Source organism: Cicer arietinum, chromosome 7 (assembly GCF_000331145.2).
Source record: "Cicer arietinum cultivar CDC Frontier isolate Library 1 chromosome 7, Cicar.CDCFrontier_v2.0, whole genome shotgun sequence".
Lineage (NCBI taxonomy): Eukaryota > Viridiplantae > Streptophyta > Magnoliopsida > Fabales > Fabaceae > Cicer > Cicer arietinum.
Window position 1 is genome coordinate 11,255,570 of NC_021166.2, and position 18,193 is coordinate 11,273,762.

General features: G+C 30.6%; 1 protein-coding gene across 1 annotated transcript; it reads left to right on the forward strand.

The window, feature by feature from the left end:
- The first annotated feature begins 7,902 nt into the window (after nt 1-7,902).
- On the forward strand, nt 7,903-12,337 carry LOC101507757 (uncharacterized). The gene is made up of 7 exons (XM_004508844.4): nt 7,903-8,130; nt 9,138-9,244; nt 9,393-9,434; nt 9,601-9,691; nt 10,253-10,346; nt 10,741-10,841; nt 12,038-12,337. Exons 1-7 carry the CDS (start codon nt 8,000-8,002, stop codon nt 12,159-12,161), a joined length of 690 nt encoding a protein of 229 aa, XP_004508901.1. The 5' UTR covers nt 7,903-7,999; the 3' UTR covers nt 12,162-12,337.
- The last annotated feature ends 5,856 nt before the right edge of the window (nt 12,338-18,193 follow it).

Consider the following 18,193-nt stretch of genomic DNA (forward strand, 5'->3'; position numbering starts at 1 on the left):
TGACGACTTCAATATGCTTTGGTTCCCATGGCAGAGGATTTTTCCTAAGCAACTGTGACAGTGGACTTGTATATCTAGCCAACTTTGGGATGAAATTCCTGATATAATTAATTATACCAAGAAATTGTTGGATTTGTTTAACAGTGAGGTTTTCATCTGGAAAATTTAACAGTTCTTGGGCTATGTGAGGTTGAGGTTGATATTTCCCCTGAGAGAAATGCATTCCCAAAAAATCGATCTTCGTCTGGGCTAACTGACTCTTCTTTTCAGATAGCATTATTCCATGATCTTGGGCTATTTGGGAAAATTGGCCCAATAACTGTTTATGAGCCTTTTCATCTTTCGAAAATAACAACACATCATCGATGTAGATGAGAATACTATCGATAATGGGCTAAAAAATTCCAGTCATGGCCTTTTGAAATAGTGAGGGAGCTACCTTAAGCCCAAATGGCAATACTGTCCATTGGTATTGAGCATTAGGAATGCAGAACGCCGTTTTGTAACGATCCTTAGGATCAACACCCAATTGCCAAAATCCTGACTTCATATCAAACTTGGAATAGATCTAAGCATCTTTGAGGAAGACGTTTAATGAAGAGGTTTTCAGAATGGGAAATTTGTCATCCTTCAGGAAATGGTTAAGAGGTTTATAATCAATCACCAACCTCTTTTTCCCTCTTATTTTTTCAGATCTCTTTTCCACATAGAATGCTTGGCAAACCCATTCGGATTTTGTGGGTTCTATCAGTCCTTATTGGAGTAACTGATTGCATTCTTCCCGGAAAAAAACTAAATCTGATGGGCTCATTCCTGGATGAGTAGCTTTGGTTGGATTGATATCTTCATTAAGCTTGAAGGGAAGTTGGATAAAAAAGTATTTGTTTGTCCATAAAGGTTTTGGATGAGAGAATTGTCCATGATTGTCTGCACAAAGTTTGAGCAGTTTGGATTTGATTTCTTCATATCCAGCAGGAACTTCAGAAAGGGAATACAACTTTAATATTCCTGAATAAGGTTTAAATTCTCGCTTAAATTTGATTCCTATAGGGAGAATTTGAAGCCTATTTGCTGCTGAATAAACATCCATTCCCACAACAATATCTTTGTTTGGGAGGCTACTACCAATGACCTTCGTCCAAACTATGCATTCGGGAAAGAATCTGATTCCAATTTTTTCTTTTGTCATTAAATCTGTCTTGAAAGTCTTTCCATCTGCTGCTACAAAGTATGCAACATGTTTCACCCATGCTTCTGTAGGGAGAATGCTTGGGTTTATCATTGTGATTTGTGCACTATAACTTTCTTTGGATGAGAAAATTTTGAGGCAAGGACATGGTGGGAGTTGATCAACTTGGCGGATTTGTTGGTCTTGTTAGGACATCTCTTAGAAAAATGTCCCTTTTCTCCATAGACAAAACACCTTTGATTTTCCTTTTTCCCCCTAAACGGCTTCTTTTTGAAGAACTTCAAAGCTTTCCTTTTCCTTACCTTCTTTAAGATCCTAGAAGGTTTGGTGTATTTTTGCCGATGATGTTTCTTTCCTATTGAACAACTGCATTTTTTTATCTTTGCACTTGATTTCCAGGTAAGGCTTCTTGCATGCCTTTGTGAATTTGGATTTTTGTTGTACAATTTCTGAGAAATGCTGGTGCAATCTACATAGCTTTTCAAGTGCTTATAATGCTATTTGATGTATCTGGCCGAGACTCAAGGCTTTAACATCTTTTTGAGCGGCTGCTATCATCCTATGGATTTCTGGCTGGAGTTCTTGAGGCAGCAAGGAGATATATGTATTATTTAGACTGTGATCATTAAATCCATTGAGGATATAATACCTCTGGGTCATTCTTTGATAATGTCTTTCAAGATCTTTGACTTTAAGGGAACATCATCTCATCTCAAAGAACTATTGTCTGCTTTTCCTATCAAATATCTCCATATTACCAATGAATTCGTTGTGGAGAATTCCAAGGACAGCATCAGTATTCACCAATCTGTGTAATTCGTCTTGTTTGAAGCTACCAATATTATGGTACCATTCTTTTAACGCACCCGTCATTCGGCAGCAAAATTCTTCAATGATCTTATAAGTGTCTGCACTTGTTTTCATCATTTGAGTGTCAAGCCAAGCGCCAAATTCAATGAGTCTTTTTCTGCAAAGACTGGGTGGTATATCATCAAGCATGAACCATGGTCCATTGTTTATTTTTCTTTTCCCCAAGACTGGATTTTCTTCAAATGAGTCTTCATAAATGGATCCTTCCTCCTTTACATTCACCATAAAAAGTCTGGAGATATTGGCGTAATTCCTTTCAGACTCTGATTCTTGTTCTGATGTTGATGAGAAGGATTCAGATCTTTCATCAGTTGATGCATCTTTGGAAGAATCATTTTCTTCAAAGGAAGAGGAATCTTCACTCTTTTCCCTTGAGAATTGTGGAAGAGAAATATTTTCTTGTGGGAATTCTTGGCTTTATGTGATTGTCATGGCTTGGAAACTTTTATCTGGGGTTTCTTCTTTTTGGAATTTTGGAGGAGGTGTTTCAGGGACATCCTGGGAATCAGAGGATGATACACTTAAGCAAGTAGTTTTTTCTTTGGACCTAGAGGTTGAGGCTTTCTCAATCCTGGCAGATTTTGGTCTATAGGCTGAGGGTATGTATTTAGCGTAATCTGGTTGTGAAGAAGCATATGTTGGATAGAAAAGAGAGGGTCTATTTGGTCGTGAGAAATAGGAAGGAAAGTTATGAGGATTAAAAAACGGGTCTTCAACGGGTTTAAGTTTTTCTTCTTTGGAAGCTCTCAAGAAATCATCAATCTCTTTCACTTGGCCTTGTAACATTCTGATTTCTCTTTCTTTTCGGTCAAACTCTTGGTCGAAAGTTCATTCTTCCAACATCCTTCTTAAGTCATGATCTAACTGAGAGACTTGAGCTTTCAAGGTTCTGTAATGCTTTTGCATCTTTTGTGACAGAAATTTGAGATCTTCATTTGTTTCTTCTATTTTTTCTGTAATTTTATTCACCTTTCTATTTAAATTATGGAGAGTGTCATTTTGAGCAATCATGTTCTCAGATTGCCAATTAAGAACTTCTTATGCCTGAGTTAGAGGTTTGAGTTTTCCATCAGGTTGGACTTCAGTGGGTTGTATGAAAGGTTTGGATGACCTATTTGTGATTGGGTCTACCTTCCTTTCTAGAGCAGGGAATTATTAGTCATATTCTAGTGTAAAAGTTGAGTACATGAAGCAAGAGATTGAATTGATATTTTTTTGAGGGTCTAAAGGTTTATAATGATCTGAGGGAGACCATGAAATAAGGTCAGGGTCATCTGGTGGAATAAGATTTTCTTCTCTAAGGATCTTAAGAGCTTCTTTGTAAATCTGAAGGGGACGAACTCTTTTTCGAATTCCTACCCAAGGACCATTGTCTGGATCAGTCCTTCTTTGTGGAGGTGGTGGTGGTTTACACCTACCTTTATTTTTCCTCTTAGGGCAGATGATATATTCATCCATCTCATCATCATGCATCCAACAGTCACAGTATGGGTCACACTTAGTGGGATCTACATCCCAAATGAAATGTCCGTCTAATTTATCTGCATAGACGGGTTTTCCACCTGTCGTAATCGCATGGATAGGACACCAGTCTTCCTCGAGCACTGGTTGAATCATCAGAGTTTGGAAGATCTGAGAGGATGAACTACTTCCTTCGTCTGGGTTTTTGAAGATCGTCTTGACTGTCTTGTCAACAGATGATCTCCTGAAAGTTGCTTCTTGAGATTGGATCGGCCTTCTGTCTTGTTGCATCTTTTCATAGTTTGTGATCCATTCAAGAGGAATCAACTGTGTTAATTCTTCTCTCGATATTTTTCTAGGGATATGGACAATAGAGGGCGTTTCTTCTTCTTTATTGGTGACTACCAATAACGAATCCGAAGAACATCCTGTGAGTGGTAAATCTATCAAATGATTTTGGAGTCAATAGATTATTTGGTGATGAAGAGTTGCAGACAAGGCTTCTGGAATCTGATCGGTTCCGATGATCTGAACTTGGACCTTTAGCCTTGTTGACAAGGTACTGTCATTAAGACTTACATTGTAATTCGGGAAGATAGTGAGGACTACGCTTCCTGGATGTAGTGAAGTCAGGACAGTCCCGATGAATGCGTTTTCATAGTGAAAATAGCTAGAGTCTAACAACGCTATCTTACAGAAAACAGAGAGATTTTTTCTTCCATGGAGAGAAATGATTAATCTAACAGCTCCAAAGTGCAAGGTTGTGTATCCTTCACTTTTTCAATGATTTATAAGATTCTGCGGAATCTATAAATCAACATACTGCTCTTGGTTTGTCGCTCTGAGGCTGCACTGATCAAGTCGTGAAGATTGTACATATTCTTTCATGTGAGGACGGCTTGTTGTGATCAGGTTTCTGATACATCTGGTGAAAGATCTTTGTCTTTTAAAGATGTTATAAGGACTTTAAAAAGGTGGTACAGTTTCAGCAATTTGTACATCATCATGAACATAAGTATATTCGATAAGGTTTTCTATTTTATGGGAATCGGTCTTTTTACAGGTTTTGGGAAGATATATTGAAGAAGTGATGGTAATAAGTTGCTTTGATTCGGTTGTTTCCATGATTAAGTGGTTCCTTCCTTACTCACTCTCTTTATCATATTCATACCATATGCACCCCCTCTTCTAGAACAAGGCTCTGATGCCACGCTAGCCGGGAGCCTTCCATGTTACATAATTAAAATTCTCTAAATTTTGTAATCATCCAAGCTACACTGACGACAAAAAATAGTAAAATACATAATTAATTATTACAAGTGTTGTAATATTAAAAAACTATAGTGCGTTTGAAAGAAAAGGATAAGTCCTAAGCTTTTAATTGAATCCCACGTAGATGAAAACATTGAGTCCAAAAAATGGTACTACACATGGTGACTCTGATGAAACTTCATTTACAACTAGCAAAGCCTGCAGCGGCTGGTTTTTCAACTAGCGTAGTATTGCTACTCAAATTGTTGATTGGTTTCAGATTCTTCAGAGACGAAGCACTTTACCAGTCAAGATTGTTTCTTTTCAGATTAGGTCAAATAGCTTTCAATACTGAACCCCAAACTTCCAACGTAGCTAGAATGGGACGTGCTTTAAGATTAATCTTCCCAACTAACACCACCGTCACAGCTTCGAATTCAACATCTTCGCAATCAGACCGTGACTTGGAAAATGAACAGGAGGAAATGTTTTACGCTCTTTCAATGCTCGCACTTTGATTGATTACGTGATTATCGCTCACTTTATTTCTAGTTCTACTAATTACTACTTCCAGTTTCTGTTTTCTTTCCTTTTTTGCTTTATTTCAATTCACCGTTCTTCAATAATCGTTGAACTCGGTGTTTATTGTTGTAATTTGGATCTGATCTTTACCTTTTTCATGTGTTGTATATATTTGATTTGATTTGATTTCTGTTTGGATTTGATACTACTATTTCGATCATTTTAATTATTTGTGTGATTTACTTGTTTAATTTGATTTGTGTGAGGATAAATTTGTTATAACAAAAAGGAAAGTAGTATTGACGGTGAATTTGTGTTGGATCTCAGTTTATTGACCAATTCGATGCTGTTGATCCGTTTAATTTTGTTTGATCCAATTTCTGAGATGAGAAATCTGTAATAATAATCATAATAATTTTTTTTAAAGAAATTTGTTGTAATTAATTCTAAAGTTACCATGCAGATAATGAAAGTGGTGGATTGGATTTGCTCTAATCTCGTAATGTTGTCCTCGTCTCTTCCACTCGTGCTCGTGTAACTGTTTCCAAACCATTGTCGTCGGTACTTACCAGTGACGTCAGCCTCAAGCCAACTCGTCCACTGTGTGATGTGCTGAGTCCAAGACCATCACCATTTGTTCATTGTACATTTATTATTTAATCTTTCTGTTTTTAATTTCCATGGTTCTATGCAAAAGTCCTACCTTGTATAGTTTTGTAAAGATGAAGGAGATGAGTGTTATGTATATCAAACTCTATTTCTTCTTTACAAGTCGCATCAACAGTAAATACTTCAAATTTGTATATGATTTTTTTTTCCTAGTATACTTTTATGTTAGACTCATGTGAGACACATTTTTATGCACAAATTTGTATATTATTTACACATGTATAGCTAATCAATTGATGATATTATATAGGCTAAATTATATCAACGGTTCCTTAATTTAATTTCAGGTAACGTTTTAGTCTTTTATATTTTTTTTTCCTTGGTCCTTTATTTTAATTTTAAGTAACAATTTGATATTTTATGTTTTAAAATGTCAACAATGTTGTCTTTTTTTTTACAAAAATTCAAAAAAATCATCTAATTTTTCAAACAAAACGCATAAAATTCATTATCATCTTCAATAAAATACAAATTTAATCAAATTCATAACTTAAATCTTGAAATAAACTTATATTTTCATTCTTAATTTGATGTTGTTGGAGATGAAAATATGAGTGTATTTGAATATTTGAGTTATGGATTTGATAAAATTTGCATTATATCGAATATGATTATTAATTTTATGAATTTTGGTTGAAAAATTTTATGATTTTTTTGAATTTTTGTATAAAAAAAGATAGCATTGTTGAAATTTTAAAATATAAAATATCAAATTTTCACTTAAAATTAAAATAAAGGATCAGCTCAGAAAAAAAAATTAAATAACTAAAAAGTTACTTGAAATTAAGTTAAAGGACCACATATGTAATTTAGCCTATTATTTATACACTGAACTACACTACAATTGATTGTTTATAATATCTACATTTATATTATTTGCATATGCACCAAATATGATTGTTTACAATATCTACAATTGATATGTCCATTCTACTGACTATTTATTTTAGATAAATCAATTTTCTATTTTATATATGAGCATAAGAGATCGGTCTACTAATAAGGAAGTGATGCGTGTATTTTTCTTTTATAAGATTACGATGTCTGTGTGTGCAACTGCAACGATTAATTTTTTAAGATGGCTAAGATTAATTGAAGATGTTAACTCTTACTAATTCCTTGTTACACTATATTCAATATTCAATGTACAACAATTTTATATTAATATCAAATGAGAGATCACTCTTTTTTTTTTGTTCCACTTCTAGTTTATTATTATGTTTACGAATGCTTACAAAAGTGGGAGATGTTGAAGAAAAAAAATATATATAGTGAATTTTTATGGAATGTCATCGTAATATTTTTTTTTAGATTGGAAATGGCATACATTCATATAAATATCTATAGTACAAAAATACAGTTTTTATAAAATTTTAAAATTTTATTTGTAGTCCTTATAAAAAAAATCATATATTTTAGTCTTTTTAAAATTATCTTGTAAATAGTTTTAGTAGGTCTCTCTTGAAACAAAACATTTTATTTGCTTCTTCAATTTAAAAATGAATTTTTGTCAACATATTAGAATATTATAAAAAGTTCACCTACAAAAATATAAAAAAAAAAAATTTAAGATGAATTAAATATAAATACGTCATAAACTCAAGATAAAAGTAACTAAACATAATTAAAAGTTGAATTTTAAATTCATTTTAAAAAAACTTTGTATAATATTATAAAACTATCTACAAAAATTATTTAAAATATATGTTGATGTTCTAAAAAATACTAAAACTATTTACAGGATAATTTTATACAACTTAAAAATGTAATACAAAAGTCTAAAATTTTATAGAAATTAAATATGAAAGAAGAGTTTAACGTGGAGGTATGAATCCAAATGTAAGGGGATGGGTAAAATAATAATAACCCGCAGAGTTTAAATACAGCCAGGCCCATAAGGTTAGCCCATGTTTCTTTTATATTCATCTGTTCAAACTCAATCATTCCTCTTTCTCGTTTCTTTCTTTTTCTCTCTCTGAAACCCTTTCTCCAAATATTGTTACCGGTAACCGAAGTCGGTGACAGAAAAAGGATCCGATGACAACCGCTGCTAGACCAACATGGGCACCTGCTAAAGGTGGCAACGAACAAGGTGGTACTCGAATTTTCGGTCCCTCTCAAAAGTACTCCTCAAGAGATATCGCATCGCACACCACTCTCAAACCAAGGTAGGGTTTTTTCCCCCAATCTTTTTCATTTTTTATCATTTGATTTCAATACAAGCGTGGTTTCCTTGCAAATTGAACGTTATTATTTCCGTTATACCACACGCGGTTATTTTATTCGGGTAGGTTTGTGCTTATATTGTTAGAGATAATCAAAATTATCATCGCTACATGTATTCATTGGTTTGTGTTTATTATGCTAATTCATTGGGTTCCAAGGCATAGTTACTGTAGTTTCTGTCTATGTGATGGTGTCACGACACTCACGTTGATATCAATAATAATTTGAGAAAATAAATTAATTGAATGTAAGTAAGCTATAAGACACCATCACATAAATGAATTAATTGAATCTAATTAAGGTATTAGACACCATCACATGTCGGACACCAGGACACACCTCTGATCAGAGGCGTTGGTGCTACAGATGTTTCTGTTGACAAGTTAGTTGCTGGATTTATCATTCTAGCAATCTAGTGATATATTTATAATTCTCAACATCAAATCCATCTTTCTTAGTTTTGTCATGGAAATTTATCTACTCTTTGTAATCTGTTTTTATTTTTGGGACTGATATTATTGATAATGATAAGTGATGAATTGTCATATAGAATAGGTCACTCAATTGATTCATGAAGTTATTGTAATGATATATATTCATCTTATTGAAAACTCGTAGTTGGTAACTGGATACTAAATATCAGCATTTTTGTTTTCACCTCTCAATTTCAAAGGGTGAGGAATTGCTTTTATGTTCATCACTTTGTATGGTGATTTGGTTTTTAATAGCCTACCCGTACTCTTCAAATTTAATCTGCATCATGATTTATGTTTGAAATGGTTTATTTACAATTCCCTTTTCCTATCCCACTTTTTTGTTATAAATAATTAAGAAGCCACATCGGCACTTTACATGCTGTCAATGTTCCATGTTATCATGTTAGCATGCAGTTTTGCTGATGGAGCTCCTTTTGTTTTCCTCTCTATTAATTGCATTCATACCTTTCTAGGAAAGAAGGGCAGGATACACAGGATGAATTAAAGCGAAGGAACCTACGTGATGAACTGGACGAACGTGAACGGAGGCACTTCTCATCCAAAAATAAATTTTATAATGGTAAGAACTAAGAACTAATGATGTCTAATAATTTGCATATTTCTTTTTTGGAGTATTTGAATTCGATCATTCCTGTCAGATGAGATCTCATTTTTATTGCAAATTGTAAATGTAAGCTTTTTATTAATTCTATTCTATGCACTGACAGATGACAGGGATCATGGTAAGGGCAGCCATCTGTTTTTGGAAGGTATTCTTTCTACTATTTAGTATAAATTCAACTATTTCAGTGCTTTGCACAATGACACGGTCTTCCAATTACCATCCCAAAAATAAAAGGAGGGAAAAACGATAAGTAAAGAAGCATAAAGGTGTTATATTCAGGCTTTTAATTTGATGGATCTTTATCTTAACAGGAACAAAAAGAGATATTGACGATCACATCGTTGCACGCAGTGTTGATGCAGATGATTCTGATGTTGACGTCAAAAGTGATGATGATGAAAGGTCGGTAATTTGGCATAAACTTCATGTAAATAGAATCAATTGTTTATATAATGTATCTTTGATATGTATACATATAATTGAATTCAAACTTTAATGAAATTAATGTGCAAGTACACAAGTATTTATAGCAATACAAAGACATGGTAATACAACTATGTGTGTGTGTAATTAAAGTTCTTGTTTATTTGTATGTATGAATTTGGATTTGTAGAACAATCAAGGTTTTTTATTTTGTTTAGACAACAATTCAAGCATACACACATGAGCATATGTGCATCAATATGCATGCTATTATTGGAAATTGGGCTAAGTCAATTTTTTATTGATGCTTATTACGTAATGTAATAACATAGACATACTATCAGACAGGGAGGATATTTTATTGATACTTTCTCCCTTTGTGTGATGATTTTTGTGAGCCAAATGGCTCTGGATGCATTTAGATAATCTTCGTTATTTGATTTGAATTCAAATTTCTACCATCAACGCTTGGAATTAGACAAGTTCCTACTTGTCTGTGTTTGCTAATTGTAGTATACACTAATTTACTATCTCTGTCAGTGATGACGACGACGACGATGAGGATGACACTGAAGCTTTGCTGGCAGAGCTTGAACAAATTAAGAAGGAAAGGGCAGAGGAAAAGCTGCGCAAGGTAACATTATTTTTTCTTAGCTTTTCTAAAAATAGTGCCATTGAAGCTTTCTAGACGAGATACTGAACTTGTGGTTGTAGCACCTCACTTAGGATTCAAGTAAGGGGGGCAGTTAGAGGAGCTAGTTAGAATGTACATGAATTAGAAATAGTGGTAGCAGTTAGGAATTTAGTAGGGATGTCATTTAGATAAATAGGGGTGAAAAGGAAGGACAAAAGGGTTCATTTTGAAAATTAGATACCTATTTTGAAAGGGGAAATCTGTGAGAGTTCTCTTCTCCCATGTTCAACGTTCATTCACCCATACGAGATTCACTCATGTTTGGTATATCCACCATTCTAATCTTCAATACTTAAAGGAGCAAAATTATAAAATTTAAATTGTTTTTGTGCAGGAACGACAACAACAAGAGGAAGATCTTAAAGTAAAGGAGGCAGAGCTTATGCGTGGAAACCCGTTGCTAAATAATCCGACATCTTTCAATGTGAAAAGAAGGTTTGAATCTAGATACTTACTGAACTTGCCTACTTTACCAAAATGACTGCTTTTACTGTGAACTTTATTAGTTTGGGATTTCTCTTCTAAGTATTGAAGGAGTCACTTTATATGGAAAAATAAAAAAAGTATAACTAGCTCAGTGTGGGAGAAGGTAGTTGTGCAGCAGCTGTCCAAGGGCAAATGTTGTGTATACCAGATTTGGTTGTTCGTTGATTTAAACTTCGGGGAAGTACTCGCCGCTATCCTGACTTCTTTGAGATAATGGGTCCGGAAAATTTCTCAACATTGAATGTTGGGTCTAACTAGTTTAGTATGGACCTGACTCAGGCTGAATTGTACCCAAGCCTGGCTGAAGTTGGTGACTTGTAGTCACATTGAAGGTTTCTGAAAGGATGCCTGGTAATGCATTTGCAGAGAGAGTGATTATGATGAAGAACTCATTATTTTTGTTATAAGTTGACAACTTGATTGGGTTTTTTAATGTTCTCAGCAACATTAAGCTGTTGGAATTTGAACAGGGAAGGGTGGATGTAAGAGAGGCAGAGTGGGATATGTTGTCACTAGTGACACCTAGTAAGACAGTAGCCTGCTCATGATTCTTGTTGAGGACAGATGCGTTGGCCATGAAGATTTGTGAAGAACGTTGCAAAAAATATATTTTGGAAGTACTAATATGCAAATGGTCCACTGTGGACCACTTTAAAGTTTAAAGTGACTCAATTTTTACACCATGTTTGGTTTAAAAGAAAGTGGGGGGAAATAAAGTGAGGGAAGAGATAGGAGAAAGTGCTACTTTCCGTCGTTTGGAGCCTCAAATGAAGGAGAAAAGGGAACAAACTTTTTGCTAGACCCCACCAAGAGCCTCTAGTTAACATCAATAACAAATGTTATTTAAAGTATAACTATGTCTAACAAACTCCTACATGGTTTCATTTATTTGCTTCAGTATACTTACTCATATGGCTTCCTTGATATATATATATATATCATAACATAAATCAATTAATTTAATATTCCTACACTTACAGGGGTATTTATGTCGTCACAATGTTTCTTTTTCTATTTCTCCTACTTTACTTTTACTTTAATTCCTTTCACTTTCTTTTTTCTTCGGCAACCAAAAGTAGTGTTGAGATCTAAAATCCATTGATCTGCTGTCATGATCTCATTTTTTAAATTTGTGTTTGGCTTAGGTGGGATGATGATGTGGTGTTCAAAAATCAAGCCCGTGGTGAAACCAAGCTAGCTAAGCGATTCATCAACGACACCATCAGGAATGATTTCCACAGGAAATTCCTTCACAGATACATGAAGTAAGTCCTTAAGTCAGAAGCCTGAGTTGTTTGGAGTCTGAAGAAACTTGCAGTCTGTATCAAAATGTATTATTAACTGTTGATGGATGGAGACATTGATATTTTCTTATCTGTAATTGAACATAACTCATAATTGTAGTAACTTCGTCTATGCATGTTAATGCCACTTGGATTTAAGAATCCTACTGTTTCAATCTCACCCTTTATGATTAGGTGTGCCATTCACCTTCAGTTTGTAAGAAGCCACGAGCACGACACAGCATCACTTATTTTTATAGACCATAATGATTCACATGTATAATGTGTTGAGTATGTTAGAAGTTACAATTCAGGTCGAATCTAATTCAATTCTATAAAAACTAATGTTAGAAGTTAGGATGAGGGTTAGATCTAATTCAATTCTATAAAACTAGCAATTGAATCTTATACTATTTTTTTAGAAAAAATAATAAACTACTAGATATTTGGAAAAAGAAAGTACGTTTTTCATGTAAATGAATTTAACTATATGTTTGATGTGCTGTTGGTCTATTTGCAAAGCAGGGCCCACACATTTTTAGTTCTAAAGCAGACTTTTAATTGAGGCCTTTTTACATGAAAATAAAGTTGAATTTTTTTTATTACATATTTTCAACTATCTTAAGAGTTGAACTTGCAACAAATTAGTTGATTGTACACGTGTACAACCACTAAACTAACATAGGTGATTTTTATATTTTCTTATTTTATTTGTAATAAAATAGAGTTTTTTGTAATTTATTTTGAGGCCTTTTTCTGATAAAAAATTATATTTTTTGAGAGATCACAAGTTTGCTTTATGGTTGCGTTGAGCCTGTTTGTCAAACATACTTTTGAAAAGAAGAGAATAAAGACTAGTGTAAAGTTATTTACACTAATAACCAACCAATCACAATTTGTCAACATTTTAACAATTGTATAACTTCTATTTTCTATGTTTCATTTGATTTGTTGGCAAATAGTGATTGGTTTCTAAGTGTAAAATAATTTTATATTAACAGTGCATGTATATTATCTCCGAAAATAATTATCCAAATATAAATTATGTTTGATGAAATTCATTTTAATCAAATTTAATTTTTATAAGTTAAATTAATCAAACCTAATTTCGTAATTCTTTTAATCCAGATATACGACTATAAAGCTAATTATTGTTTATAAATATTTCTTTTTATCATTAATTTATTTTTTAATATTAAATTCTAAAAATGTCTATTGTTTAAAATCAAGTGTATGTTATTGTTCACACTACTTTTTAAATGTTTCTGTTCGTACATTATTTTGTTCATTTAGTACAATGTATATCAGCATGACAAAAAAACATATGAACACTATGAGACAAAATCTAAAACTGAACGCAACCTTTAAAAACGAATTTATTTGGAAGTTATTAAATAGAAATAGTAGTTGAATGATTGATATATTTAATTAAAAATTTAATTTAAATAAATCAATTTTTTAATTATTTTTTACTTACACTTTAACTTCGGAGAGAATACAAAATACAATATTTCTCATTTTCTTTTTTTTGAGTAAAATGCAATGTTTTTCTATTTCAATAGAAATGTAGTGAAAAAATGTGCCTCTTCCGTGTTGGAACAGTCAAGCAGATATTATCTGTGCTCTGCCGACCGGCTAGTTTTTATATCACCTTGTTTCATTTTAACTTTAAATAATTTTCTATTTTGTTTGATGTAGTTTTTTTTTTGGTTTATTCAATGTAGACTAAGTACTAAGTTAATTATACTTTTCCTCTTTGCTGCTGACTATAGTAATATTAGCTTAATAAATCTATAGTAATAGTATAAAATAGTTTTACTAACGTAGTTTAACGAACAACCATATTTTTATTATTTATAATATTTATTTTAAAATATATCTATAAAAGTTGAGTGGTTTGATGGAGTATGTGATTTTCATTTGGATGTAAAATTAGTTTTTACCAACAGAAATTCATATTTGAAATAAAAGATTATTTTAGTAGGTTCGAAAAAATTACCAAATAACATGTAAGTTTAAAAAAGGGGCACATCTAAAAATATAATCAATACGATGTTAACTACATACCTATCATTTAATACAAAATATAATATTCAAATGAAATATAGATAATTTACTGTAAATTACAACCACAACATATAGCTTGTGTCCATTACGACCACAACATATAGCTTGTGTGAGGACAACAAATAAATCATCACACACATTAAACTAATTTATTAGTACTAATTCTTTCAAAAACTACCAGCATCATTCATATTTGAAAACATTAATTTGTTGTCTTTAATGCTAGTTAATTCCCTCTATTGATTTCTAAATTTTATTTTGTTATTTTCTAACTAAACTTGGAAATTTTATCAACATTTATATTATTGAAAAGATTAAAATATTATTCAAACTTCTAAAATATAATCAGTGTTTGTAAATTTCAAGTTTAAATTAAAATAAAGAATAAATGTAATTGATAAATAATTATCAAATGATTCAATTAATATCGAATCTCATTAATGTAATTTATAATTTTTTATATTAAATTAAATATATTCTACAAAATGTTTTTGTTTTATTTTATTTATTTAAGATTTTAATTTAAAATGTAAAGACTCAATGAGAGAATGACACATTGAATTTTAGGATTTAGGTTTAGGGTTGGTGTCATAAGAGTGAGGTTTATGCTTTTCTTCTTTTACAATAATTAAGTCGTGTTTAGGTTAACTTTTTTTTTATCAATTATTCAATATAATTAATATAAATATAAAATAAAATAAATTATATTTTTGGTCTTTTTAAATTATTTTTTATATTTACTTTGATTTTTTTAAGTTTTATAATTTTATTTTAATTCTTTAAATTATAGATATTAGATAGATTGGTATTTAGTTCAAACCTTTTTTGTTCTATTATAGTCATTCAAATTATAAACATTAAATACTTTGGTTATTTTGTCTAATGCTTATAACAAAAGGGATCTAATCATCTAAGTGTTTAACTTTTGTATCTTAAAGGACTAAAATAGAATTAAAAAATTTAATAGCAGAAATTTTCTTTGTAGGAGATGTGTCTGGAGTAGGACATAGTGATGAAATCACATATTAAAGTCAAATATCCGTCCTACACCCCTAGTTCCGCCTCCCATCGGTGTTTGTGTGTTATCTTCTTTACTATTTTTTGATACTTAGTATATGCATTTGCACACATAAAATCAAATAGATGAATTTGAAAAAGAAATAATTTCTTTTTTGTTTGCAATTACACATGCAACTGAGTGGACTTTATGCAAGTAAACTGTCAATTTAAATTACATTGTTGTCTTTTAAATTATTAAAATTTAGTATTTTAAATTTTGTTGTTTTATTTTAATTCTTTGAATTATAAACATAAAATAATTTAATTTTCAAAATTATTTTTGTTTTATTTTAATTTATTAAATTAAAAATGTTAGATATTTTAATTCTTTAAAATACATTCGTTATATATTTTAGTTCTTTCTAATAGTATTCTAATATTGTAATTTAATTAAAAGGCTAAAATATTTAATTTTGTAATTTAAGATATTAAAGTCTTTAATGTTTATAACTACTGAGACTAATAAGGACTAAAAATTACTTGGGAAATTAAATTGAGTAAAATTTAGAACTTAAATAACTAAAATAAAACAAACAAACTACGAAAAATGAAATTTAAAAATAAAAATGTATTCATCCTTTAAAATTCATATAATTGTGTATAGCTTCCTAAAGTAAAGAACACAGCTGGGTGCCTTGGGTCCAATACGTTTCAGTCTCTGACATAACACAAATTGAGTTTTATTATGCGAAAGCTTATACATCCAAATGTAGCTGCAATTTGAAATCTAAAAATTCCTGTGCCAACACAAAAATAATTATCGTACACAAATTTTCTTTTTTAATATAGGTAGTATTTCATAGTTTAATTTTGTACATAAATTATTCCATTTTGTAATTTGATGGCTAGCTCTGACTACACGCATAATCATGCTATAAAGAGCCAATTAATAAACGGTAAACTTAATTAAAAACAAATAGGGTAAATAAGTAGGACGTATAATATTCATAAAATTTGTACATGCTTTACAATGAAATTTCCTCAAAATACTTATTAGCATAAAGTTTGATTTTAATCAAACACTTCAAAAATAATGAATTGTGTGACTCTCTTCATTGATTTTGTTCGATCAAATAGATTTTAACTGTCGTATATTTTAAACAAATATTAAAATAAATTTTTAGAATCTTCAATCCTATGACTCTTCTAATTAAGTTCTCTACTTGAACCTTAACATGTTTAACATCAAAATAAAAACTCTAAATAATAGTCAAATTTCTTTGTAGTTTGATAAAAAAAATTAATATTTATAATACTACTACGTGAAAAGTATTTTGAAATCTTAAAAGTTTATTAAATTTTCTCAAATTCTATAAATTTTTGTGATAGAAATTCATTAAAATTAAAACTATAACTTTTTTTTAGACACAAACTACAAAATATTTATTATAAAGTCTTTTAAAGAAGTCTTATCAGTCATTAAATTATTGTGTTATCTTTTAAAATTCACAACACTTTTTTATTATAAAAATAGTTGATCAAAGTTCCACTTCAATGTAACTCCATATGATTCACGTGTGAACAAACACATATTAACAACATCATCATCATATAGTCATGATCAATAAAAAATTAGATGACAACCTGATGGAGAGACTCAAATTGTGTAATTTAAAATATGAAATGATCAAACTTATAAAATAAAAAACGAGAGATTGAACTATAAATTGATCATGATGTGAGGATCAAAAGTGAAATTAACCATTGTGAGAGACTATTTTGTCATAAACTAAATTGAATTTATATAATTCTAATCATTTTTGCAGCATATTCTGAAAAGAGAATTAGTGTGGAGATTGAAACATATATCTACAATTGTGATCAATAATGAAATTAGGGTTTAGATAAAAAAAAATTGTGAGAGAAAGTACTACTTCATATAATAGAGAGACTAATTGTTTATTTGCGTAATACATAATTGTTATCTTATTAAATTTTTCTATACTATTGAAGAATAAAAAGTTTGTAAAAATATAGTGTTAGTTCATCTTACACAATTTTTTTTTTTTATAGAGATTGAGTTAGAAAGTAAAATGATGTGTGAAAACACACATATTTCATATAATTGAGCCATTTTGGTTTTAGAAGATGGTGGAGCTTTGTTTTAGTCAATAATAAAAGAAATAATTATGATTTGTTGAAGATAAATAGCAAAGCGAGAATGAGGGATAGAGAAATTGAGAACATAAAAAAAAATTTCTGTTAATTAATTTAGAACATATAGAGACGAGAAAACAAAAACAAATAAAATTCACAACTTTTTATAATCTCTCCAAAATACAGAAGAAAGAGAGAATAAAAAGTAATTTATTATTTAATTACTTTTTATACATAAATTATTCTTAATTGATCTCTATTTTTATGTGAGATTTTTCTATTTTTAAAAATAATCAATATTTTCTATTTTTTAATCTTTTATATTTGTTTTATACTAAACAATATATTAAATTTTATTTATTTTTCATATCTTTATACTTTTTCGCACTTTCTTTTTACCTATTTCTCTCACTTCACCTGAGTTGAAGTAGAATTGTCGACGATAAAATAATCTGTTTTTATTTTTATTTTAATTTTAAAATCACTAAATGATGTTTATTTTTTAATTGGATGAACCCGAAAGCGTTGGGAATGGGCTTGTGAGTTATGACCACTAACCTTTTGTCGATAATTAGAAGTTGGACTAAAGTGAGTTTTTATTTGACCAAAAAATAAAATTTAAAGACTATAAATACTTGGTTTATCACCGTGAAAGACTTACCATACGTTTTAGTCTATTTAGACTAAATAGAAAGACTTACCATACGTTTTAGTCCTTCAAAACTTTATCAATTCCGGTGAGAAATATGTAGTGAATTACTTTTTTTTTTATGAAATAAAAATGAGTGTCGACGT

Excerpts from the sequence above, each read along its gene's own strand:
- LOC101507757 (XM_004508844.4), top strand. The coding sequence starts at position 8,000 with ATGACAACCGCTGCTAGACCAACATGGGCACCTGCTAAAGGTGGCAAC. Across the intron at positions 9,692-10,252 it reads AAAAGTGATGATGATGAAAG|TGATGACGACGACGACGATG; the intron begins GTCGGTAATTTG and ends TATCTCTGTCAG. Across the intron at positions 10,842-12,037 it reads TCTTTCAATGTGAAAAGAAG|GTGGGATGATGATGTGGTGT; the intron begins GTTTGAATCTAG and ends TGTTTGGCTTAG.